At 43.3% G+C, this 26,019-nt stretch overlaps 1 protein-coding gene across 7 annotated transcripts in view; it reads right to left on the bottom strand.

Moving 5' to 3' along the window:
- The window catches only part of FAT1 (FAT atypical cadherin 1), a 141,238-nt gene extending 119,616 nt beyond the window's left edge, over nucleotides 1-21,622 (bottom strand). For 5 of the 7 annotated variants that reach the window (XM_063135745.1, XM_063135747.1, XM_063135752.1 and 2 more), the window contains exons 1-2: nucleotides 21,254-21,622; nucleotides 7,613-10,893 (exon numbers count right to left, since the gene is read on the bottom strand). In XM_063135745.1, coding sequence (XP_062991815.1) covers nucleotides 7,613-10,874 — 3,262 coding nt within the window. In that variant the 5' untranslated portion in view covers nucleotides 10,875-10,893; nucleotides 21,254-21,622. Of the gene's footprint in view, nucleotides 1-7,612; nucleotides 10,894-16,860; nucleotides 16,959-21,253 lie in introns of those variants that run through there. The other 2 variants (XM_063135748.1, XM_063135749.1) reach the window with 1 other exon arrangement.
- Nucleotides 21,623-26,019: the final 4,397 nt, after the last annotated feature.

Here is a 26,019-nt window from a genome sequence, read left to right as displayed (position 1 = left end):
TATGTACACAATCCAGAACTTGTTTAAACTGGGTCGATGTGTGTAGGAGGACTTCTACATTTTTAATAGTAGTAGTTTATTACTTACAGTCTACTGACTGCAGATGTACAAAGTAAAAATATAAAATACATATTGAAAAATACAATACATAGAAATTTAAGAGCAGAAACTTCTCATAACACCCCCCCCACACACACACAAACATACTACTGCATTGTAAACTTTTCTTGTTCTGAACAATTCTATAACACGCACACATCCAAAAAAACAAAAACAAACCATGTATGGAGAGAGCACACTCCAAACTGAGTGGTGGTGGTGGTGGTGGGGGAAGTAGATGCCATTCAGGAAACATAAGCCTATAATGTGTATGGACCTAATCACAACTTTCTAGATTGTGATCACAACCTTTGCCTAAAATAGAATGAGCAGGCACACCAAAAATTCTGAGCACCAGCTGGCTTTTAAATTTAAGTCTTAAAAGTTTGTTTCCAGCACTGTTCCTCTGTCTTCTTCCAAGATCTGAAAGCATAAATGAGCTACATGGCCATGAACTCCAGCCTCCATAATTCAAGTCTGGCACATTAGCCACTATAACACAGTGTCATTATTAAAGCTTCTAGAAAACCTACGCAGCAAGTCTCTACCTGCCAGATTTTTTGCATCTACTTTATAGGTATTGAAGGCACATCACAGGTGTGAGGGGCTCTCCGCTCTTGCTGCTAGCCTGACTAGGAAAAACGAATACTAGGCTATACTAGAAACCAGCACAATCCATTACTCCAAATGCATTAAAACTAGAAAGTTACATATAATCCTCTGTGTTATAATAGTCCTCCAGGCCAAATAATTGTCAAGTTGTTATAATACCTAATGTCCTTTTGGGAACATATCCTAGTGTAATGTTTATTATAATTCTCTATGAGAAAGACAGCAGTGGAGCACTGGCTTAGTATGAAGCATGAGAAAGACACTCCACATCGGCAAACATTTTTTAATGAAACTAGTATTTTAGTAAGTCACCAGATAATGATAAAACATATGTAAAAATTGCCATTTTGGGGAGGGAGAACAAGAACATCCACCCCAGTCAGGTCAGTTGCCTCACTCCTTACAAACCTCTAAAGAGCAAGTAGCATGGTTCTCCAATTACTCTCACTCTGAATCCATGCAGTAGGAATGGATGTGATGAAAAGGGGGAGGAGGCTGCCAAAATGACGTCAGGTTAATAGGGAAGCATCCCTCATCAGTGGGAGGAAAGTGAGAGGGCAAAGGGAGGCAGTCAGGAGTCAAATGTGTAGGTACAACAACAAGGCAGGCAGATGTTTTCTGCACAGAAGTTCTCTCCTTTGCTGCTGACCCAAACACTCCAGCTTCTCTGCCTCCTTCTGACCCCATCTGAGGACAAAAACAGACATTTTGCCGCTGCTAGCTTCATCTTTTCTTCTTCTTTTTTACTCTATAGTAGATGTAGGGCACTGATCTGGATCAGGACCCAGCATAGGAGGAGGGAGGGCTTTAATCCTTATCTCTCATTATGAGCCCAATTCTGGCTGGGGGCCCTGCACATAAAGTGAATGGATACAGAGTAATAAAGCATGGGGTCAGGTCTGGATTGGGCCTATAGTGAGAAGGAGGGTTAAAGCCTCCTACCCACCCCATGCTAGGTCCCAATCCAAATTAAGAAGAGCCATGCTAGATCAGACCAAGAATCCATCTAGTCTAGCACTCTGTTCATAGCTGCTGACCAGGAACCCATAAGCAGGACATGGTGCAACAGCAGCCACCCATGTCCACCAGCAACTGGTGTATATAGGCTTACTGAGAGCCCCTGTGACTACTCTAAGTAAAAATGAAAAAGGTGTAGCTGCTAGCTACATATTTCAAGTAATTTCAGTTTTTGCCTTTAGGCTACACAAAAGTAAGGTACATCTCCCTGATCCTATCTCATAAGTGGCCAAAAGACATAAAAAACAACAACCCAGTGTTTTAATAACAAGGACACTGCAACTGCAAATTTTAAGAACAGGCTCATGATATTCCATAAAAATGCTATACTGTAACCCCTAAGAAGATGGGGAAACAGATCTTCCAAAAACAGTTCACTATATGACTGAAAAGATTGAAGCAGGTACCCTAGGCACCAGATATTTTTGCTGCAAGGAGCATAAACTTCACTTCCCTGCCCCAATTGCTTTGGCTTCAGAACTAGAGCAGCCACCACTGAGAGCACACAGGGAATAGCCTGAGGTGTTCCCATAGCACTTTACTCATCCCCAGCCTAAGGAAATACACATGCACTGTAGTAAAAAAGAAACCCAAAAAAATACACATGCACACACTGAGAGAGATTTGGCACAGAGAGAGAGAGAGAGAGAGAGAGAGAGAGAGAGAGAGAGAGAGAGAGGCAATTATGGAGTGAGCAGGCACATGAGAGAGAAAAGGTTGAAAGCTTCACCAGGGAATCCAGAGCAACCTTTCGTTGCAAGTCTCATGTGCTTTCAATTGGTATCCAGCTCCATTATGTGTGTTCCAAGTTGTTTATTCAGTTAGTGTTAAGGTGATGATAAAAATTAAATCAATTTCTTTTATTATTTTATTTTAGAGGAAAAATCAGATTATGCTAATCTGAGAGAATTTGGCAAATTGTAGCATTGCCAAGATCCTTGCAGACCCCATGTTACACAATCACTGTTCGAATCCAGTGATTCTACTGCATTAGCAGCTTTTGTGTCATAGAAATTTTCATGTTAAATCCACTAGAAATTGTTTCCTCCCCCCACCCCACCCCATATACAAGAGAGTGACACAGCTTCCTTTTTCTAACCATGTACAAACCACAGTCAGCTGTTTAAAAAGAGAGGACAAACACAGTTAGGTGGTATCTATAGCTGTGTTTGCACAAAACAGCAAGCCAGAATTCCAGAGAATCCTGGCTTCACAAGCAAGTGTAATTGTAAAGGCTCCCTGGTCACTCCCATTTGGCTTTTCCCATGCCAGCAAGAACCCACTAGGAAGAAAAGCTTAGCATTATGTCTAAACTGAAACTACAGGTTTGTTAACTCTTCTAACAAGCCAGAATCTGAAGCCAAGGTTTTAAGTTGGTTAATGATTCCAGGCTCATTTTGGAATGGCAAGCCAGAAATTGGTTTCAGATATTATTCTAAACTTTTTTCTTGCTAATGAGCTCCTGAAGTTGCTCCCACTGGTGAGAGGAGCAAAGTGGAAGCAACAGAGCAACATGAATTAGCAAGTTTGCTCATGAGCAATAAGCCAGGATTCCCTGGAATTCTGTTTTTTTGTGGGGGGGGGGGGGGTTGAGTGAATGTGGCCTATTTCAGAGCCCTAAGACACATTGTATGTCCCTCATTTTAATTCAGAATCTGTGTGTGTTTTCATTACAGAGAAAAATGGTTCATAGTTAACAATTTTTTATCCGAAAACAAATGCTCTTACAGTACAATCCTATGCATGTTTGTTCAAGAGTAAATCCTGCTGGGTTCAATGGGGCAAACTCCCATGTAAATATTGTGACATGGGTTTTTTCTGGGCTGTTTCATGTCATAGCATCATTCCAAAAGGTATTCTGGGACATAAACATAGTGGCCATTGGTGGGACTATTGCTGTTGCTTCTGCAAGGAATTTTCTGTTTTGTCCCCAGTTTTGTCACTGAAGCCCTCTCACACTGACACCCCCCCAAATTTTAGACAAATGCTTTTTCTGGAAAGTGTTGAGATCTGCATTATAGCACACATAGAAGTTCTACTGTTTTGTTTTTCTACCCCTCTTTGTAACTCAAAGGTGGGCATGTGTGGTGTTTTCTTTGCCTAGAAATAGGATGAATATTTCAGATTACACAGGGTCTGCTGGTAAGACAAAGTTTGTCTTTGTACTCCAAGAATTCCCCAGTTTTATGACTTTTTTCTGTCCAAACATGCATAGATAGCACTACACTGTTAATTTAATTGCATTTCTTATTGTGCTTTGTAGTCCTGACAAGTTCATTTGACAAAGCACATATAATTTGAAAGGTAAAAGCTGAGAGGTTTAATTACAACTCTTGGGACTGTTTAAAAAAGAGCATAACGTGTTTTGTATAATAATAGATTAAAAATATAATTACACAAGTGGCATTTTGTTCTTTCAAATCTTAAGTATGGACACGTACCCGTATGCCATCTCAAGAAATGTATCAATAGCTAATGAATGTTAAACAGCAGAAATTACTGTCTTCTTAAAAAAAACAGATATAATTTATTCCCTGTGAGGCAAATTAAGAAAATAAAAATCTTCAACATGAACTAATCCAATATTAGCAGGAAATAGAAACAGATATTCTTGCCAAGATGTTTACTTCTTCAACTTCACAGAATTAGATCTCCATAATCATCCAATAATGATACATACTTAACAAACTTGCCTGTATTACCAAGACCCGGCTAGACAAAGTCAGGGCAGAGCCAAATGGCTGTTAGCTGGTAATCAGTCTAGCTTGGTAGGTTTCTGTGTGGGTGTGAGGGAAGTAAGAGAGCAAAAGTAATTTGTAAGTTATCTTCCTATAGGACAGCAAATTATCTGATACAGAATGTGTGTTCCAGGTTTTAGATCTTTAAGAGGCCCTGTTCAGAAGACACCTTAAACCACATTTTAAGGCTTAATCTACACCAAACAGGATTTTGCACTATGAAAGCAGTATGAAAGCGGTATATAAAAGGCTAGAGCCACCCCAAGCAGGATATAGCAGTATGAAAATGGTATATGGTATGTGTCAATGGGTCTCAACAGTTGTTAGTGCACTTTAACACCACTATAAAGCAGTAGTGTGGCTCCTGCCTTTTATATACCGCTTTCATAGTGCAATATCCTGCCTGGTGTACATTAGGCCTAAACTACAGTAAATAAGGCCTTTTGCCTTATTCACTGTGGTTAAAGCCATGGTTTAAGGTTTCTTCTGAACGGGGCCAAAAACTGGGAACTCACCAGACTCTTGGCACAATACATAATGTGAAATAGCTGGCATTGATTATGCTACCAGTAGTTCTACACACACGTAACCCTACGTTTTGAAAACGTACACAAGTTGCTGAAAAACACAGTCCAGCCATCCCCCGCTCCATCTCACATCCACATATTTCAAGTAGCATTTAAATGGAATGCATTCCATGTACGTAGGATGGACACACAGACAGATAGAATCCAATTTAAAATATAAAGCGTAATAAAAGCTTTTCTTAACTCTCTGGTTAAAAATGAAATCTGAACATAATGCAAACATATAGGCTTAAATCAGGAATGGGGAACTTCTGGCCCGTGGGCCTAACACAACCTGCGAGAGGTCCCCATTCAGTCCACCAACTTCCCTTGCTTTATTTCCAATCCTAAATTTCTCTGCTCCCTGCCCAGACTGCATTAAGGCTTTTTAAAAGCCACCATTAACTGTAATGGTCCTCCCAAACTCACAATGCTAATTGCAGTGATAGGGGTTTGTTGAGGAGAAAAGAGCTAACCCCTCTTCCCCCTCAAAAAATGCCCCTCCCCCGCTGCAATTAAGGTTTTAAAAGCCCCATTAGTTTCAATGGATGTTTTTTAAAAGTCAAGTTGGAATGTGAGGGACCATTTTCTGGGGAGTGTGGCTCCTGGAGAGGGAAGGACCAATTCTCCTCTCCCCAACACTCCCCCCCCCCCGAATTATCACTGCTCTCCCACTACAATCAGGCTTTTTAGAAGCCCAAGGCCCTTGACCAACTAAGGCCGCATACTAAAAAAAAAAGGTTACCCACCCCTAGCCAGAATAGAGTGTTATTTCCTACCTCCTCTTCCCTCTAAAAAAATCAATGGTTGGGGGCATAAGTGGCATTTAGCAATACATTGCAGTGCCAACAAAAAGAAGTGGGAGTTAAGCAATTGTGCCTCCTCCTTTGCACCAATGGAAGAGCAAGCTAGAATCCAGACAACAATCTCTTAAAACTGAATTCAGGTTATGACCCTCTTTTGAAAGACTGCTTTTATTTGTAAATTAAGAACTCTGTAGAAAAAATCTTTGCCAGTCATCATACAACACAACAGTTTACATATTTATATTGTGGTTTGATGCTGGGAACCATGAACTGGCAAATCACCACACTTATCATCCATTTGCCCACCTGGGTGAAATTTTACTCTTTTTTTATTTCTAGTAACTATCTCATCTCTGGAATAAGATCATAAACAGTACTCTTAACTGTAAATACTTAGAGCTCTACCTATAAAAGAACATGGATAATTTACCTTCTGTCTCATGAAGAACACCAATATGTCCAGTAACTACCAACCTTTGCTTTAGATTGACATTATTTACTGTTTTGTGCAATGGGAGCAAGGCAGGAGTAATAAAAATACAAGTCTCTTGTACTGTACATGTGACATGAGTAATTCTAATATAGCTTGACATGATCGCAAACATTAACTAAAAATAAGCAATGCATTGTGCATTACATTTCTTAAATAGTAAAACTACTGTTCAATATTTAAGACATACCGTGTACCCTCTGAGGTTTTATAAAGCCTCAATTCAATTTTAAATTAATATATGCATTATGGCTGCAGCAACTAATCAATATACATTTCATTTAGGAAGTATCTGAAAGGGGGAAATTAATGATTTAACATTTATCTTTTATCATGGTGACTTACATAGCAAATATTTCTTGCCTTGACTTAAATCAAGCTACCCCGGTGCTTGATCAGCTCAAGGACATAGGGCAAATTTAGGGTGTGGGACAAGCATACTTCCCCACCACATGCAGACACAACACATTTTGAGATGTGAATGAGGAAGCCCAGGCCTTGACTTTCTGGGGCAACTTCAAGGGTGATTTGAAATATCTTGATTTCTATAAAAGATTTATCCCAAGTAAGCTCAAGTTACAACTAGCCTGGTGAACGTAGCACTTTCTGGACTTAGGAAACTCATGCTTCTCTTACTAAAGAATAGAAGATGCTTCACTATACACCACTGGTGGGGGACTTGCGGTCCTCCAGATGTTTTGGCCTACTGCTCCTATGATCCCTCACCATTGTCAGTGTGTTTGAGGAATGATGGAAGTTGTAAGCTAAAACCTCTGGAGAGCTACAAGTTGCCTACCTGGCTATAAACACTTCCATAGAGTACAGTGCTTTTCCTCTGGCAATGAACATGTTAGAACCTTCTTAGAAACCTACTAAATGTAGGCCCCCTTAACTTTCTCAGCCTTTTATGACTACACACTTAGTTCTCGTATATAATTGTAGGTTTTACTTTCCATCTTTTTCTGGAGAGGGGGATGCATTCACACAAGTTGTTCTACTACTCCAATTTATTCTACATTTGAAAATCTCTCAATCAGAATAAGCCTTTATAATGTTCTTCCAAAGTAGCCCATTCACTGATTTCAGAAATTTTGAACTCTGTGGGTATAGACCAAAAAAGAAAAGATAATTTAAAGTTTTAAATAGATTTATAGCTGGTCTTCTGTTGAAGACCAGAAGGGTTGGACTCGATGGACTTATAGGCCCCTTCCAACTCTACTATTCTATGATTCAATAAAGCAAATATTGTATTCAATAATATAGAGTAACCGGAAATATTCTTACCTTTTTCTTCATCTATTTTGAAAATTCCAACACCAGATCCATCCCTTATCGAGTATCTAATCTCACCATCTCTTCCTGTATCTTCATCATATGCAGACACAGTCATCACTGGAGTACCAACAGGAACATCTTCATTTACAAAACCTTTATCCACAAAGTTAGGAAAATGTGGAGGGTGCAGATTTTCATTTACATCAACTACTTCAATCTCAACGTAACAGGTAGAAGACAATGAAATGGGTTTTCCTTTGTCTTTGGCCCGTATTGTTAGATTATAAACTTGTTTCCTCTCAAAATCCAGTCCTTGCACAATACGAATTGCTCCACTGAGCTTATCTACATCAAAGCTTCCATCCCCTCCGTCTAAAAGGCTGTATCGTACTTGGCTTGACTGGCCTAAATCAGGATCATAAGCTTCTAGCCATGTGATAATGGTTCCTTCTGGAAGGTCTTCTCGAATTTTCACGCGATAATTTGATGGAATAAATTTAGGAGGATTATCGTTGACATCTTCCAACAACACTTTCAGTACTACAGTTGAGGACAGTTGTGATTCTTCTTTAGCTTGGTCCCTAGCCTCTATTTTCAGGAAATACACAGGTTGATCTTCACGATCCAAAGGTCCTACAACTTTCACAATACCTGTCACACTGTCAATAGAAAACTTATCTGTATCTGTAAGAAATGAATATCGCACTTCCCCATTAGTCCCTAAATCTTTATCTATGGCTTCTATTTGAATGATTTCTGTATTTAGGTCCTTGTTTTCATTCACATCAACAAAATAGCTATCTTGTAAAAATTCTGGACAATTGTCATTGGCATCTAGAACTTTGATATCTAAAAGACACCAGCCACACTTCTGTGGTATTCCAAGGTCATAAACTGTAATATTCAATGTATATTTATCTTTTACTTCTCTGTCAAGGGGAGATAAGATTTTTAGCATTCCTGTTTCCATATCAATGATAAAGCTGCTATCATCATTACCTCCAGAGATAGCATAGACCAGCTTTCCATTGAAACCAGTGTCAAGATCAGTAGCATTCATAAGAATTATGCTGGAACCTACAAGCTGATCTTCTCTTAATTCAATGCTACTAGGGAGACTATTTCCAAACAGAGGTGCATGCAGATTCACAGAGTGAGTGTCAAAAAAAGCATCTTCAACTTCACCACGACCATGCAGTTTATTTGCCTGCAAGAGTTTCTCTGCCAACATTTTGGCTACACCAGTCTCTTCACATTGTAAGTTTACTGGTTTGCGGCTGGCAACTACAGTAATGTTAATATACAAAGGTGTTGCAAAGTTCTCTCCATCTGTAGCTGTTATTCTCAAGCTATGAAAAGGTGATTTTACACCTAAGCCATCTCCTAATGACTGTTTCAGGGAAAGCACTCCAGAATTTGGATTTAAACTAAATATATCTAATTCATTTCCTGATTGAATTTGGTATTGCACCAACTGGAGCTCATCAGCATCAATGGCTGACACCGTTGTTATTTGTTCTCCAACACCAAGTTCCCTGGGAATCGTCCCCACACAATTTATTTTCTCAAACAGCGGAGTGTTATCATTCAAATTATTTAAAACTATAGTAACAGGAACTTCAACTTCTCTGCGATATGGTGTACCCCAGTCAGAAGCTCGAATTCTTAATTTATATATTCTTGGCATCAATTCATAATCCATGTTTTCAGACGTACTGATAATACCACTGAAGTGGTTTATCACAAAGGGAACAGGGTTTATGTTTGCAATACTATACGTCACATAGCCACTTTCACCTTCATCAAGATCCTTTGCGTTCACACTCATTACACTCGTACCTATAAGAACATTCTCATCAAATGAAGCTTTGTAAGATGTCTGGGTAAATTCAGGGGAATGTGTATTCACATCTAGGACTTTAATCAATACTTTCGTAGAAGCTTTTCTGTCACTTGTCATGATGTCAAATTCGAAATGGGATGCCTGTTGTGCTTTTATGGGTTCTAGGGTGGTAATAAGGCCAGTGTGAGGGTTCAAGTTGAATCTGATTTTGCCTGGTGCATTTTTAAACACATATTTTAAATGGGAGTAAGTAGGCAAAGTTTTCACCATAACCACAGGGGTGTTTGGTGGGGCAAATTCACTTATCTCTGCTCTGTAAACATCTCTTTCAAATCGGACTGGTCCAGACCTGAACTGGGGAGATGCTACATGGATTACTTTTACAGAAGAAAACTTTGGAGGATTCCCTTTATCCTTAGCCTGCACAGTAAGATTATAGCCAAATGGTTGGTTCTCCCAATCAATATTGCCAACAGCTTTGATTTTATATTCTTTTCCACCCGGAAAAGTCCTCACAGCTCTGAACTGCTGCAGTGGATCACCTGCCACAATGCTTAGAGATGCTACCTCTCCATTTGAACCATGGTCCCTGTCCTCAACAGTTACGATTGCATATGCTGAATCCCTGTCCAGCTCTGAAGGAGCCAAAGCAAGGGCTGTGATAACCGGAGCATGTTCATTAGCCTGCTCGATGTGAACAGTCAACCTTGCCATGCTGCTGATGCCACTGCTGCCATACAATTTCATTCCACGATCCACAGCAAGAATTTCCATCTCATAAACTTTGGTTTCCGAATAGTCAAGTCTGCCCGTCAGAACCACCACGCCACTTGTTGGATGTATAGCAAACATATCTGTCCTCTCTTTAAAGCTGTAATAAAACTCCCCATTGGTTCCAATATCTGCATCCGTTGCACTGACTCTTGCAACGCTGGTCCTTATTGCTGTATTCTCAGGCAATGAAACACTGTAAGATGTTGGAGAGAACAAAGGCCTTAAGTCATTTGTATCCAATACTTGCACTCTGACTCTTGTGCGAGCTTCTGTGTTAGTGTTCTTTTCTATTGCTTTGACAGTTAGTAGGTAATGGTCCTTTACTTCTCTGTTAAGTATAGCAGTGTTCCCTCCCTTGGTTCGTATTCGTAAGAAGCAAAAATCTCCCAAAATATATTCTTCAGCTTTGAACAAGTTCTCAGTGTCCCCAGAAATTATTTTGTATTTTATATCCCAGAGGGAGTTCGCGATATAAATGCCCATTTTTACTGGATGCCCAACATAGGTCTTAGCTGCAGAGTTTTCGTACACTGTGGCATTGTAGTGAACTTGAGTGAATTGTATTGGCAACAAACGATACTGTCTTGGATTCCCTTCACAGTTTCCAAAATGCTGCACAAGCAGCAGCAGCAGCATGGTCAAACGGCTCTCCATGGAGGCAAATTCCAAAAACCTGAAACAGAAAAAGGAATATTAATTCAGGTTTTCTAACGTTTGTTCTTTGAAAATAAATACTGCATGGCTTATATCATTCTCTCATGCATTCTAAATAGCTTATCTTTTGTGTACTATGATTAAGTCATATAAGGACCCAATGCAATTGTCATGGGTTTCTATCATAGCTCCCTAAATCAGGGTTCCTTGGTTTTGACTGGTCTTGGGAGCCAATCAAGCATTTGTGGTCACCAGGACCATGTCCCTCTAAGAGGCAGGGTCTTCGCCATTCCTCTGCACAGCGCCAACGAAAATCACTGCACTCTGCTACACTAACAAGCTCCAAGCTGGGATCAGGGAAAGAGATTGTGGGATCCTTGACATTAACAGAAGCCCATGTTTGGAGCTAGAGATCATCCACACAGTCTACTTGGGCTTTTGAGGCATTTGGGTGGTCAGCCCCAACTGTGAAAATGATGCCTTCCACTCACTCCCGCTCCAAGCTGAAGAGGAAGGCTGGGACTTGTTTCACCAATGCCCTTTTGAGGCACTCAAAAGAGCAGTGAAAAAAACAAGACCCAGCTCCCCTCTGCAACAAGGAAGGCTAGGACATACCAGTTTGCTCCTGAATTTCTGAGATGCTCCAAGCTCTGCCAGGAAGCAGCACCAAAGGAAATTAAAGCCTTCTTTCTAATCACAGAGCTGGGGAGAGGGTGGGGATCATCCCTACAGTTGTACTGTGCTTCTAAGGCCATTAATAGTCAAAACAAAGAACCAGCACTCTAGCTTCCTATATTTTACTGATTAAGCCAGAGTAGGATGAACAGTCTTCCCCAACCTGGTGACCTCCAGATTTTTTTTTACTACAACTCCTGCAATCCTTGACCACTGACCCTGATGGCTGGGGCTGATAGTAGTTGTAGTCCAAAGCACCTGGAGGGCACTATTAAGAGAAGGACTGACTGGAACAATACATCTGGATTTATTTAATTAATCATTGCATTAGCAGAGCATGGCCCATTCCTGAAAGTGGTTGCACAACTTCTTGCGCAAGCGGAACTTTGGTTAGATTCTCCCCTTGTATATAGTTTGAACCTAGTTTCTGCTAGTGCAACATCATTTGTGACACAGATACTGTCCTGCATTTAGCAGGTGCTACATATTGCTGGGGAGGGGGGGGACAGTGACAATATCACTGCAGAAAAAAGGACGGTATACACATTTTTTAAAACACCAACCTTTGAAACTACCAACACCTTTCAAAGATGTTTTTGAGTACTCAAAAACACAACAAACTTAAGTCAAACATTTTGCCTTTGCTCCAGTTCAAGCAGATGTGGAGGGGGAAACTTTCTATTCTTCTAACAGCTGTAAATTACTGCAGATAGAGGAATGGGGAGGAGGCTTTTGAACATTCTTATTTCTAACAGCTCTTACACGGAATATGACTTTTTAATGGACTGCCATGACAAATAGAAATTCTACTTGTTAAAACAAAATTGGAGGTTTAGTATTTGTTTCAATGGCAAATGTATTGTACTCTTACTCCCTAAGCTAGCCTCATAGCACTGTTCTCGAATGACAAATGCAACTCCTGCCCATTCAATGTATTCTGGCAGGTATTAAAAATATTCACTTCCCTGGTACCTACTAAATGTTCAGTAGCTTTTGAGGACAGATGACATGCCTTAAACAATATCCCACTGTATGCCTTTAAATAATATAATGCATTTATATTACAAGCCCCATACTAATGCATGATATATCAAGAGGTTGCTAGCATTTAAACACATACTAAAGTACTGCCAGATTGTAAGATGTGATTCTACATGTTGCAGGCTTATCTGGATAGAGCGCAATAGTCAAGGCATCCAATATTTCATTTTCTGCATAAGTGAACACAGGCTTTTTGCTCCACCTGAATGCAAGATAAGCCAGTATATCATTGCAAGCAAGAGTGTATTGCGATAGAAATTCTATGGTAACATCTCAACTACTAAAAGCAAAGCTTTCCAACCAATGAACAATGTCACTCGGTATCTAATCCAGTTTCATCTATAACTGGACTAGAGTGTACTCCTTGCTCCCAAAGACTCCAATTTCACAAGAGTAATCTAAAGAGTGTGCTTGCTTAACACCCCGGTTAACTAGAAGCGGATGAGTCTGAATGTTCAGCAATCAAGACTAGAGTGCTAGGCTATGGACATTTCAAATATGATTTTATGGCTATGATCTATGACTCAGAATTATTTCACTTTCCCCTTTTAAACAAAAAAGAAAAAAGAAGAGAAATGACTGCCCAAAGAAATGAGAGAAAATAGTGGAAGACCAAGACTTTACAACAGAGGTGGGCAACCTCTGGCCCTCTAGATGTTGTGAGAATGCAACTCCCACCAGCCCAAGTCAACATATAGAAGGTGGGGGTGATGCGAGCTGCACTCTAACAACATCTAGAGGGCTACAAGTTGCCCTGCTTTACATTCTCATTTCCTTAGCTGCAGGCTAGTAACTGAGCCCATTTGCTACAATAAATAGAACTAGAGTGAGAAAAGCATCTTGTGTGGACTGATATTCTTCTAGTCTCCAAAACTCTGCTTCTCTAGTTTCTATGTATCTCCAAAATTATTGTTTTCCAAACGTTTTGCACCTTCAAAGCGTTCACACAAATGTTCACCTGTTTATCAGATTTATATCGGCAGGTAAATTTATATCCCTAAGGTCTAGATAATCTAAGCACAACAACTGTTGTAATACAAAGGACTATCTGCAAGGCCATTCGACTATGATAAAAGCTTACTAACTAGAGACTGACAGATGAACAAAACCACATTACAGTAGTGTTTTGCCAACATCTTTTCAGTTTTGCACACACAGAGAATTTGCTTAGCAGACTTTTCTAATAGCTCTTCAGTGAGCCTCTGATCCCATTGTAGTTGGAAATACAGAAGCCCATCCTGTATTGGAATTACTCCCAATGTATAGAGGATCCGCAGTGGGCACCCTGCTTTGCTATCTACTACGGTGGCCTTCACCAACCTGTATTCCAGATGCATTGGACTGCAATTTCCAACATTGGTTAATGGCTATGCTGGCTGGAAATGCTGCGAGTTGCAGTCCAGCACTTCGGGACAGCACCAGGCTGGGAAAGACTTGAATGCCCAACAAGGAGCAACAGGAAACATTCCTCAACTGAACAGCCACTGTTTTTATTGGTCCTTTGTTTTAATTTGCTGTTTTTAATCTTCTTTCTTTTTCCTGTTTCATTCCTATGTGCACTGTTCCAGAATCTATTTTAGATAAGGAGCGGTATATAAATATTGTAAATAAACAAACAAACAAATAACCTGCATACATTCTAATGCTACCTACACTATACTGCTGATAACTACAAGGATCTATCCTAGAACAAAATCCCATCATTAATGTGCAGTATTAATTCCACAGGCAAAAAAAAAACCTGCTTTAAAGCAATCTAAACACATCATGAGTCAGTGGTCTATTTCTCGTGCTATGCTAAGCTGTGCATGAACTGCAATGAGCCCAAGCAAAGCCTTGGGCTTGTGTGCTCCCCACCCCCACCCCTCTTCCCACATAGCAGGGATGAAGACTCCGGCCATGTTTAGTTTCACTTTTCATCAAAGCTCACTTGTTACTTCATTCAAACCAGATATTGTGGTTTAAAACCAACTCTGGTTAGTTAAATAAACTAGCAAAACAATCCAGGTTTTGAATTTGGCTTGCTTTGAAATTGACCAGAATTTGTTTTAAACCACAATCTCTGGTTCAAATTTACTCACTGAATTAATAGCAGAATCCTATTCATATTAACTTGAAATTCACAATGATGTTTATTCATTAGTAAGTGTGAAACTAGAAAGTGAAGCTATTAAGAGTGGTCTTAACATGTAGTAGCTTCTTTGTTTTCTCTTCAGACAGGTCAAGTTTTTCCAAGCATAGCCTAAACCTTCAAAGAAAAAAAATAATGAAATGGACTTGGAGAAATCTTGCAAGAGTATTATTTTTTTACAGTTTATAAATATGAAAAATGCACACTATGATGGCCTCCTTTACCATCATATGTTAGAACTCCCACTGAGTTCAATAGGACTTCCTCCCAATGAAGAGTAAATATGATTACAGCCCTAATCTTACTGATTGTTAAACCCCTGTGAATCAGCATTACTAGAAGGAACACATTATAAAACAGCACACATGCCATATAAAAACTTTGTCAAACTTTTAAGGGAACCAATAAAGTTATCTTTCCCATCCAGTACCAACAAATGCATAGAAAAGTGAGGGTAAACCTGTTTTTTTTAAAAAAAAATATTATTATTATTTTGCAAAGCTTCACAGGCTATTGAAGCTATTATACAAGAGAAACAGACGGAGGAAAGAAAACAGATACAATATGCAAACAGTACAATCCTGTGCATATTTACTCAGAAGTACGTCCCACCAAGTCCAATAAAGCTTACTCCCAGGTAAGTGTGTATAGGACTGCAGCCTTAAATAGGTGTGGTTGAGTTCTTCCTCTCTGATCTTTATCCTTCAAAAGTGTTTAAGGGTCAAACTAGTACAGAAACTGCAAACAACAACAACAGAAACAGAAAGATCAAGGGCACAATGTAGCTAAAGTTCAGCACTTTGAAGTCCCATTAACATCCCAGTGGAATTTGGCTACCCACTATTGGTCTGATCCACCAGGGCTTTTTCATAATGGAGTAAATTTTAGGCTGCAATCTTATACACACTTACCCAGGAGTAAGTGCCACGCAACACTCCATGTCTTACTTCTGAATAGATATGCTTAGAATCACATTGTTAATGTGATTCTAAGCTAGGGAATTCAAAGGTTTAACTATGAATGGATTATACCCTAAGGAAGTGGTGGATGTAACTGTTTCACAATAATTCTTAGCTTGTGGTTATTAAGTTAACACTTTGACATTACACACATAATACACAGAACTTACGCATACTTTCCAATTAGGATACAGTATTAGCCACCCTTTGCTCTTCCTCAAGGCAATTTTGGCCTGCACAAAAAGAAAAATTACAACTCCAGTCCACAGTGAAGGGCTCTCTCCTTTCAAACTGCTACTAATAAGGGAAAAGGGAATTACTCTTTACTACAACTCATTTTTCATCTTCTCAGCCAGGTAACAACAAACAGGTTTCAACGATGATGAGGAAGAGGAATCAAGTGTATTTCCTACTTCTATTAGGGAAGAGGGTACAGTCTGGAAAAAGGTATCTAGATAAAAGCAATGGAAAATGCAGGGACCCTGACCTGTCCCATCCCAATCTTGAATCAGCTTTAACTGGGGCTGAATACTGTGCCCTCCAAGAGAGGGTTGCATTTTTAGAGTATGTTGCATTTTCCCAACATTTAAAGATTACCACCCACCCACACATAAAACAAAACTATCTATTAACCCTTCCTGGAGGATGCCCCCCCACCTACCCCCCCCCCACACACTCACTGCAGATTTTACAACAATCCATGCCTTGGCTTGCATTGTACAACACTCATGGCAGCAGGACAATAGCTCTGCAACAGGAGCAGCCCCTCGTGCCAGATTTGCTATTCTCATCACGCTTCCCCCTACAACTCAAGGCTTTTTTTAAAAGGGGGCAGGCAGTACAAGAGTAAATGAGAGGAGGGGGGAGGGGGGATGCTAACTTTTACTTCCCAATCGACCCACCCCGTCGCCACCTCGCGTGGAAAATAAGACGCTCCCCTCTCGGCAGAACTCCTTCCCAAGTTGCCAAACCGCCTTCGCTCCGGCTTTTCTCTCGCTTTCCCCGCCCCGCCCCCTGCAACAGCAGCAGAAGCCGGTCTGGCGCCCTATCTCGGGTAGCGGCGCGGCCTGGGACGGCACCCTCGTCCTCCATTCCCCAAACTTTGCCTTTCCGCAAAGTTTCTCTCCCCCCCACCCTCCAGAAGAGGTGGAAAGCGAGTCCCGCGCTCCTTGCACTTCACCTTTGTCTCGCCTTCAACGGCTGCCGAGGGACGGCGGAGGCTTGCCAAGCGCTGCAGGAAGGAGCCGCCTGCGCTCCCCTAACCGCATGGCGAGCGCCGGGCCGCCCCTCACCCGCTCCCTCCGTCCCTCCCTGCAGTGGCGCTGCGCTCTCGCTCCTTTGCTCTCTCAGCGCGGCCCGCTCTCCTTCCCGGATTCCTCCGCCAAAGCAGGGGCCGGGGCCGCCGCCGCCGCCACCGCCACCACCAAACCGCCTCCGGAACTCGTTTCTCTGGCACGAGAGGAGGAGCGCAAACCGCACTTTTCAGCGGCTCCGCGGCTCGCAACCATCTGGCTCCGGAGTGATTATAGCCCTCGTCAGGATCAAACGCGCCACTAGCTTTTCTTCTGAGGAAGGAGCAAATTTGCCTGGGCGGCGGCCGGGATCAAACGCGGCCAAGGGTGGGGAGTGAGAGATGCCCAGCGCGACTCCCACCGAGGTCCTCATGCGAGGAAGAGCGCGAAGCAAGAGAAAGCTGCAAACACGTTCACCTGCAAGAACGCCCCATGCGGGGAGGGGAGGTGCGTTTGCCTCTTTGGGGTGGGGGCGCAACAAGTCCCCATCAACTCAGTGGGCTGTACCTACTGCCAGCCCTACTTAGAGTAGTCCCACTGTAATGAATGGGACGTAAGGCTAGCAGTGGGTACCACCTCTGGGGGCTTCCTCCTGAGGAAGCCCGTTCAGGAGTCCGTTCTTCTCGTCCCTAATTGGCGCGCGCTTTTTGCTCTCGACTTCATCCTTTCCTTCGTGGGTCGCAGTTTTGATTTGAATTCATGAGGTTAAGGACTTCATCATTTCAGAGAGTGAGAACAGGGGATCTTTTATGCTTTTCTTTTTTTTAATTAACAAACAAACAAAAAGCCTCGGTTCTCAAAGTTTGTTGCGCCCACCCGCCCGAGTTTTCGCAGAGAATTCTGGCCTCTCTCCTTTGAAAGCGTCTCATCACGTTTCCAAGTCCGTAATTGCTTTCTAGTTTGCCGATTGTGCCGCAGGCCCTTAAAAGGAAGCCTCCGCCAACTAAATCTTCACCTCCTCCGGGGCTTTTAACACTCCACCTCCCGGCGGCACCGCTTCGGAGCGTAATAAATCTTCGCCAGCGTGCGCAGCTGGGCGAAAGGCAAACCCACCTTCTGCAACACTCCAGCGTCGCAAAGTGGGGCTGCATGCTGCGCCCTGAAGGGCAGTTCCCACCCAAGCTCCACATTACCCAAGCAAAAATTATAGACGGGAAAGGACCGCCGCCGCCCCCCCAACCCCCCCCCCCCCGACAACTTGGGAGGCCCGGATTGCTCTGAATTGCAGTTATGTATAGTGAATTAAGAGTTCTTTCTAACATTTTTTAAAACAAAATCCTCCAGAGAGTAGTGCAAACATCTCCAAGAACGTAAAACAACATCTTGGATCCCCACCCAAGTTGATCAACTAGGCAGGGCAATCCCATGCAGGTGTACTCACAAGTAAGGCCGAATCGATTCAATGGGATTTACTCACAGGTAATGGTTTACACCATTGCATCCTAAGAGTTGTAGCCAATGTTAGTCCTTCTTGGAGTAGATCCACTAAAATGAATGGGACTCGAATCTAATCCTAAAGCCACAAAATCTTCGTACATTTACTTAGGAGTAAGCTCCACTGGATTCAGAGAATAGGATCCGGCCAGACGCTTCAACGCTAGTATCCTAAATCCCTGGTGTGCTTCGGTCGTGTGAGCTACAAACGAGTTAAGCCGATTTAAATCAATGGGGCGACATAAAAGAGTTTACCTATTAGCAGCCAAACAGACGTTATATTTATTCAGAAGTGAGTCCAATTGATTTGAATATGACTTGCAGCGCGATCCTGGGCAGAACTAATGAGCTCAAGCAGCGCATCTACGTTTGCCTGGTACCGCTGTCGTTTGCAACTTTCTGCAATTGCGCATCGGATTCCGGTTACTGCGCACGTACGAATTTCCATTCGCCTTTCTTCTCCACCCGCTTCTAATTTCAGCTCCCACTAGCGAGAAAAGGACGGAGGTTCTCGAGGAGTTTCAAAGCTTAGCACTTACTCTTAGGAGTAGGAATTTCCCAGGAGGAGAGTCTCAAATGCATGGCTGCCTTATTTCTGAGAGACTGAACTCCAGATGGGACTCTCCAATAGGAACGCAGAGAGAGGAGGGGGGGTCACTCCGGGAAAATGGGAGGGTTTACAGATTCCATTTGAGAGCGTCAATATTTAAAAAGGAAGCCAGTCCTAGCAACGTTTCAGGGACTTCTCCGGACAATTTATACAGGTTGAAAGGATTGCTATTTTTTTAACCCACTGAAAAGCACGACGGAGTGAGATCGCTCGATTTTGATGAATGGAATTTTTTTAAAGTGTCGCGCGAGAATCCGCAACCTACTCTGGCTGGAAGTGTTGCGTTAATACATGGAGCCCACCTGTGTAATGCACATCAGCAGCTGATGTAAAAGGCAGAGGACGTGCCTGTCCTCAAACAGGCGTTGACAAATTGACATAAAAAAGCCACTGCAGGTGTCCGATTCTCAAATCACTCCGGAACAGCCTCTAGCAGTGCTATCCTAGCCATGTCTACTTGTGTGTTCAAGGGGACTTACTCCCAGGCAAGTGTGTATGGGAGTGCAGCTGCAATCTTACACGTGCTAACCTGGGAGTCTCACTGAACTCCATCGGACTTACTTCTGAATAGACACGCATAGGATCGCACAGTAGATGTGGAGTGTCTGTTGGCCTAGCGCCCTAATCCAACTATATGCTACTCGAACCATCACCTTCTTGAGCTTAAACCGGTTTGGTCTCATTCACTTCAATGGGACGAAACTGGCAGATACGCATTCCCTCCGGATTAACTAGGGTACGCCTGATCTCGATCCTACAAGTGTCTACTCAGAAGTAAATCTCATTGAAATCTAAGGGCTCACTCCCGAGTACGCATGGCTAGTGCAGGGTTGTTCGTTTCCTCCGCATGCTGAGAATTAAGCCGGTTTAAAAGCCAGTAATACCCAGCTTAAACAGTGTAAGGATAGCAGTCTGATTTGCGGCAGTTTAATGCAAGGTGAGATTCAGATCTGTTCAAACGGATGAACAGATGACATTTTAAAAAAGCGCACACAAACACAAATCTTATTTATCCCCCCTCCCCCTATTCACTATTAGGTTCCGAACGGTTTGGGGAATAAACCTCTCCAGAAACCGCCTTGTGCCGGTGAGAATCGGAAGAACGTTACGGATTAAAATCAGTCTCCATCCACCGGGGTTTATTCCGAAACCGGCTGTCCAATTTTTTAAAGAGCGTACAAATCGAGCCTCGACAATAACTGAACGGGCTTCACTACGACCAAGGCACTTGTTCGGGTAGTTCCGGTTCCCAGCCCCCGCTCTCGCCTCGGAGAAACTTAATTGCTTGGAAGGAAGCTGGCGTTGCTCGCCACAGGAAGCCAGCAAAAAAGGGACTCAAAAGCTCAGGCAGATCATCCGGATAGATCTACTTCGCGCTAAGCTCGCCACGTTTCATTTCTCTCCCCCAACCCCCAATTGCATTTTAAAAAACAACAACAAAAACTTTCCAAGTGCTAAAGATGCGACGGCTTCACTCTGGATCAAGGAAGCTTAAATCGCTCAGTGTTAATCCACTTCTCCCCGCCATTCACTCCCCCCCCTTCCCTGCAGCCGGACCCCAACCCGACAAGTATGGCGAGTGGAAATCAGAAACGGCTGTTTGCCCTCGAAGCTCACCTTACAAAAAATCCGAAAAGGCCCCCAAGAAGAGAGAGAAAGGACAATGAATGGGGGAGTCCTCGTGTTCCCTCGGCTCTCTGGACAATGCTGAACTTGAGCGGCTTGTTGCCGGGGCCAGGCGAGCGGCGAGCGGAGAGCAAAAACGAGCCGCCGACGCCGCTGCTATTGCATCCCGATTCGGCCGCTAGAGGGCGCTGCGCCACAATGCATCCGCGCGGATTCCCCGATTCTTCAACCCCTTCCCAAAGGCACCATTTCTAAAACAAGTTGCACTCGACAATGAATGCAAAAACCAGTAGCACATCTTTGCAACAAGGCTCCTTAAATCGCGGTTCTGTAGTGTGCAGGCTTTGATCCGAGATAGCTGTATCTCTCTCTCTCTCTTTTGTCGTAGGAAGGGAGGGGAGGGGAGGGGGGTTACGATTTATTCGTACGATACCGAGATAAGGACAAATCAGTTCTTGTGATCCTGACACTAAAAGGCACCGCCACGTATTAAGTACTCAATACCCCCTTTTTGATTATTACTTATACTAATCAGTGGAAAGACGTCGGCGGAGTAACTCGAATGCAACTGGAAGGCAAAGAAATCTAGCAAGAGCAAGCATGAAACTCACCAACCAGGCCAGCTGGGTGCAACGTGTCTCTTTTTCCTCTTTCTCTGTCTCTTTCTCTCTCTCTGTCTCGCCTAGATCCAGTCCCCCTTTTGTCTCAGTCCATTCCAACAGACTGGGGCCACAAGCGGAGCGATGCACATCGTGAAACCAAAAGCCAACTTTGCCCCGCGTCTCTCAGCGCCCGGGCGACCTAGCGCCTCTCTCCAGAGCCAAAGGGCCGCCTCCTGCCGGATTGAACCCATCCGGTTGTTAAACTTGATCGAGAGGAGGAGTAGAGAGTTTCCCGAGACATGTCCAGGCAAAGAGCGTGGCTGGAGTTGGAGTTGCAGCGCCGGCGAGAGCAAAGGCTGCAGCGGCTCCCCTGCTCGCTCGCTCGCTCCCTCCCTCCGTCCCTCCCGCCCGCTCGCTCGCTTGGAACTCGCTCGCTGGAGCACCGCCCACTCCCGCTCCCAACCGCTGGACTGGAGGGGATTCTCCCGTCAGGCGGCGGTGGCGGCAGCCTGGCGCTTCTCGCCTGGCCTCGGCCGATCTCCGCGGAGAGGGCGGCTACCGCAGCCGGCCCGCCCGGGTGATCTCCGCCTCGCCTTCGCTGCGCGCGAGGTGGAGCACCTGGGATCCGGTTTCCCTTCCCGTCTTCAGCGCCCGCAGGATCGCTTCAGCTGCGGCGCGCCTTGGAGCGACTGCAGGCAGGTGAAAGACGGTCCTTGGAAGGGGGGCGAGGCCGATCCATTGCACGCACGAAAACAGCGACCGATCCCGGGAAATCCTGAAAAGGGTTGACAACCCCGCTCGATTTTTAGATGACTTTTCCAAACTTCCGCTGTATATCATTGTCCCATCTTTGTCATAATCACGTCCGTTGCTAGATACACACACACACACACACACACACACACACGATCTCCACAAGTGAAAACCCTGAATTCGTGGTATGGATGCCGAACGTTGGTTTTAGACGCAGAGGGATACATCCGATCTCTCTCAACACGTCTTATACAGGAAACAAAGAGCAGCCATGGCTTCGGAAAGGAGTAAAACCAAACAAATCAACACAACACAGTTCTGAACCGTAGTTCCCGGTCACTTGACTAGCTGTGCAGCTAGGGCCAGATCGCGGGGCTAAAATCTACACTCCCATAGCTCAGGGAGCCCTTAAACCACTATCCGGAGACTGAAATAAAACTTCATTTTATTTGTGTAGTCATTGTGGTACTGTTTTTTAAGGGTGTGTTTCTGTGCATGTTTAGACAGCGAAATGCCCCACAACTCCCAGCATTTCCCAACCAGAATGGCTGCCTGAGGAATTCTGTGGGTTGTATGAGGGTCCCCCCACCCCCGCGTCTCAACATGCATAGGACTGCACTCTAAAGGCACAATCCTGCACAGGTTTAGACAGAAAAATGTCCCACAACTCCCAGCACTTCTGGCTGGGGCATGCTGGGAGTTGTAGGTCTTTTCTGTCTAAATATGCATAGAACTGTGCCCTAAGTGAGTTTATATGCAAAACTGCAAATGCTCAGAGAACTGCTTTTACTCAGGGTAGTCAAACAGTTTTGTCTTTGTTCTAACATACCAGGAACATAGAAGGAGTTTGAAACCATGGTACAGGAGTGGGGGTGGGGGGTAGGGAAGAGAAGTGTTTGTTGTGCACTTCATAACTGGCCATCTAAAAGGGCCTTCCATAAGATAATTAAGCCCAGGGTCTTAAATGACTTACCTGCACCACCGGTCACCTCCTTCATTCAGGCTTCAGATTGGGCTGGGGTGCAGAACCTCAGGCATGGGCTGAAATCTAGCCCTCCGGGGTTCCCCAAATAGCCACACCCCCTTCAGCAGGCCCCACCCCTCTCCCTGAATGCCAGTCATTTGGTGGTTTCCTAGTTTTTGCACATGCATCCACCACCACCACCCCACTCCAGTTCTATATGGTTGGCATATTTCTCTTAAGGCTTAGTGACTGGCAGTAAGAGCTTTAACAAAAATATGCTGGGTTTTTTTTGGCCTCAACCATTTTGCCTTTGGCCCCTCCCACCACTGGAATATGGCCCCCAAGAGCCTGTCCAAAACAGAATTTGGTCCTCAGGCTAAAAGAGGTTCAACACCCCTGACATAGGGCATTATCTCAACACATATTCTGTTCATCCACTGTCATTGCGATAGAAAGAGAAGGGAGGAAAAGCTGGTGTGCAGAAGTCAGCCTTAGCACCCAGCTGGCCCTGTAGCCAGGGTGGTGGTAGTGGTGGTTATGGGGTGCCCCCTAAATTTCTCTGCCCCCTCAAATATTTTTCATAAACAAATGATTTTTTAAAAAAAGTTGACAATTTTGTCCTTAAAAGGCCTGTAAACCAGATGAACTGCCCCTTCCCTTCGCCCCAGAACTTTTAGGCTGGCTCCAGACCTGTATCCAACCACACATCGCTTCTGTTACTCCCACTTGTCCTTCTGCAAATGTACACCAGGATGCACCCAAGGGAAAAAAAAGGTGGGGAAATATGAAAGTGGACTGATAAAATTCCCAATGCTAGGTTTAGGTTTTCAAAAATGACCAGGAGGAGCCAGCAAAATCCATGCAGTTGAAGGCTATTTCTCTCTCCCCCTAAAACTACTGTGATTCATCATTTTTGAGATTTTTGTGGTGTGGATGGGTAACGAACATCCTGTTTCTTGTTTAGACAGTCAATTTGGGGAAAGCAGATAAAAAAAAAACTTTCAGGAGATCCAGCGGGTAACATGCTTGTGTCTGGAAATTCTTGGTGCTGCAATACCATGGATCCATTGCTCTGAATCAGTCGTTCCCAAACTGAGCTGGGGCCCAATCGTGTGCTGTGAAGAAATGAATAAATTAAATCACTGATGTGAATCCAAAGTCCCCAGGCATAGAGGAGTCTGGCTATGGCATCTCTGTGTGATTCACGGTTCTGGCCTTGCCTCCTCCCAGTCAGCTTTTGGGCGAGAGTAATCCTACTATGTCTCAGCATTGGATGCCATTGGATTGTATAATGAATCCTGATGCAGACACAGCAGAGTTGCCCAATTCATGGTGGACCATCCTCTTGTGCTGCTGTATGAGTCACTGTTGTGGGTTTGCCTCATTCCAGTTGTACCCAGATCAGTTCTTCATGCAGAAACATGGAAGATGAACTCTTCTGTGATAGTAAGGTATATCTCCAGTTTTAATTCAGAACAAGAATGTTTCTCCACAGTCAGTGGTTTGAGAAGTGCTGCTCTGGATTTATGGCTGTCAGGAAGCCTCCTCATCTGATGTATAAAGAAATGTACAAGGTTAGAGAACAGAAATCCCCTCCTGCAGCATGGTCCATTATCTTGATCTTTCGTGATCATTGTGTCCCTAACATACACTAACGGTGCAATTCTTTGCATGTTGAGATAGAAAAAGAAAATCTTAAAACTCTCAGCATTCGTTAGACAGGGGTTCTGGCTGGAGAATGCTGGGAGTTGTGGGATTTTTTACTGCCTAAACATACATAGGATTGCACCCCAAAGTGTGGTTGGTGTGGTGAGTTTGCATCAGATGGATATAGTATGCATTAGAAAACTATTTTGGTGACTGGCTGAAAGAAGCAAGCTCCTATAGTACTGCAGTGGTGCCACATTCATTCATTTTTTGAGTAATGAAAGATATTGGTGATAGAAGGTGGCCTTTTTGGTACTTGGCCACCAAAATAAAATTTAAAAAAATCAGGACTTGGGACCTGGCATTGAGATTATTATTTTTTTAACCACCACTATGATCTCTATTTGTCTACAGCAAGTGTGCGGGATCTGTGTAAGGTGATTATATGGAAAGGAGGATGGGGCTCCTATATCTTTAACAGTGGTATAAACAGAATGTTGTTTTCAAGATCTCAGTATTGTGAGTATAGGTTAAAAATGCAATACTTATCTGTAAATTAACAGTTAACTCTATAATTATCAGTCAGTTATTAGTGAGCCAAACCAGTTTGGCCTGTTCTGGTTGAGGAAAAACAATTGTTTGATCCTCTTTTTAGTTGAGCTTCAACTTGACTCTCAAGTCAATACTGAACCACCACCACGCAAAATATCTCTAATTGTTTTTACTCCCCATTTTGTCATCACTGCAGTCTGAGTTCATTATTTTTGGTCATACAGTGACAAGAAAGATACACCATACTTTTGAGATCACCTTTGAGGATCTGGAAGGATTATCCTCACTACAATAGCAAAAGGTACCAGATTTTTTATATTCTTAGATCAACAAGGGGTGACAGGTAAGGGATGTGATGGATCTAAGATGATGGATTTGGAGTGTCCAAGAGAAAATGATCTGGCAGGATAACATGACCTCTGTGTCTGCTTTTCCATTGCTGCATCAGATTCATTATTATAGTGCTCCGATGAAAAATGACAGATGTGACAGTAATGTGACCTTAGATGATGGATCTGGGCAGCGGTGAAGCTAGTTAGGGGAAAAAATGATCCAGTAGGATCATTGTCACCACTATGTTGACAGTAGGCATTGGATTCATTTATAGTGAACAGATGTGATAAACATTCTGGTTTTACAGGAGTGTCAAAAGCTAGGTGGGAAAAGAAATCAGCAAGCATGTAGATTGCCCTTTTGCCACTGTATTTTATCATCTTTCTCTGAATCCTCTTACACATATACTTTGGGATTATGTTTTGTAGTTCTTCTCCTCCCAAGCACATTTATCCCCATCCCCATATTAATCTGCAGTACAGAGCACTTGCGGGGTGGGGGAGAGACATCAGACACTTCTGAAAAC

This window comes from Elgaria multicarinata, chromosome 10, assembly GCF_023053635.1.
Source record: "Elgaria multicarinata webbii isolate HBS135686 ecotype San Diego chromosome 10, rElgMul1.1.pri, whole genome shotgun sequence".
Lineage (NCBI taxonomy): Eukaryota > Metazoa > Chordata > Lepidosauria > Squamata > Anguidae > Elgaria > Elgaria multicarinata.
Note: the sequence above shows the minus strand (reverse complement) of the source record. Positions and strands in the feature narration are given on the sequence as shown.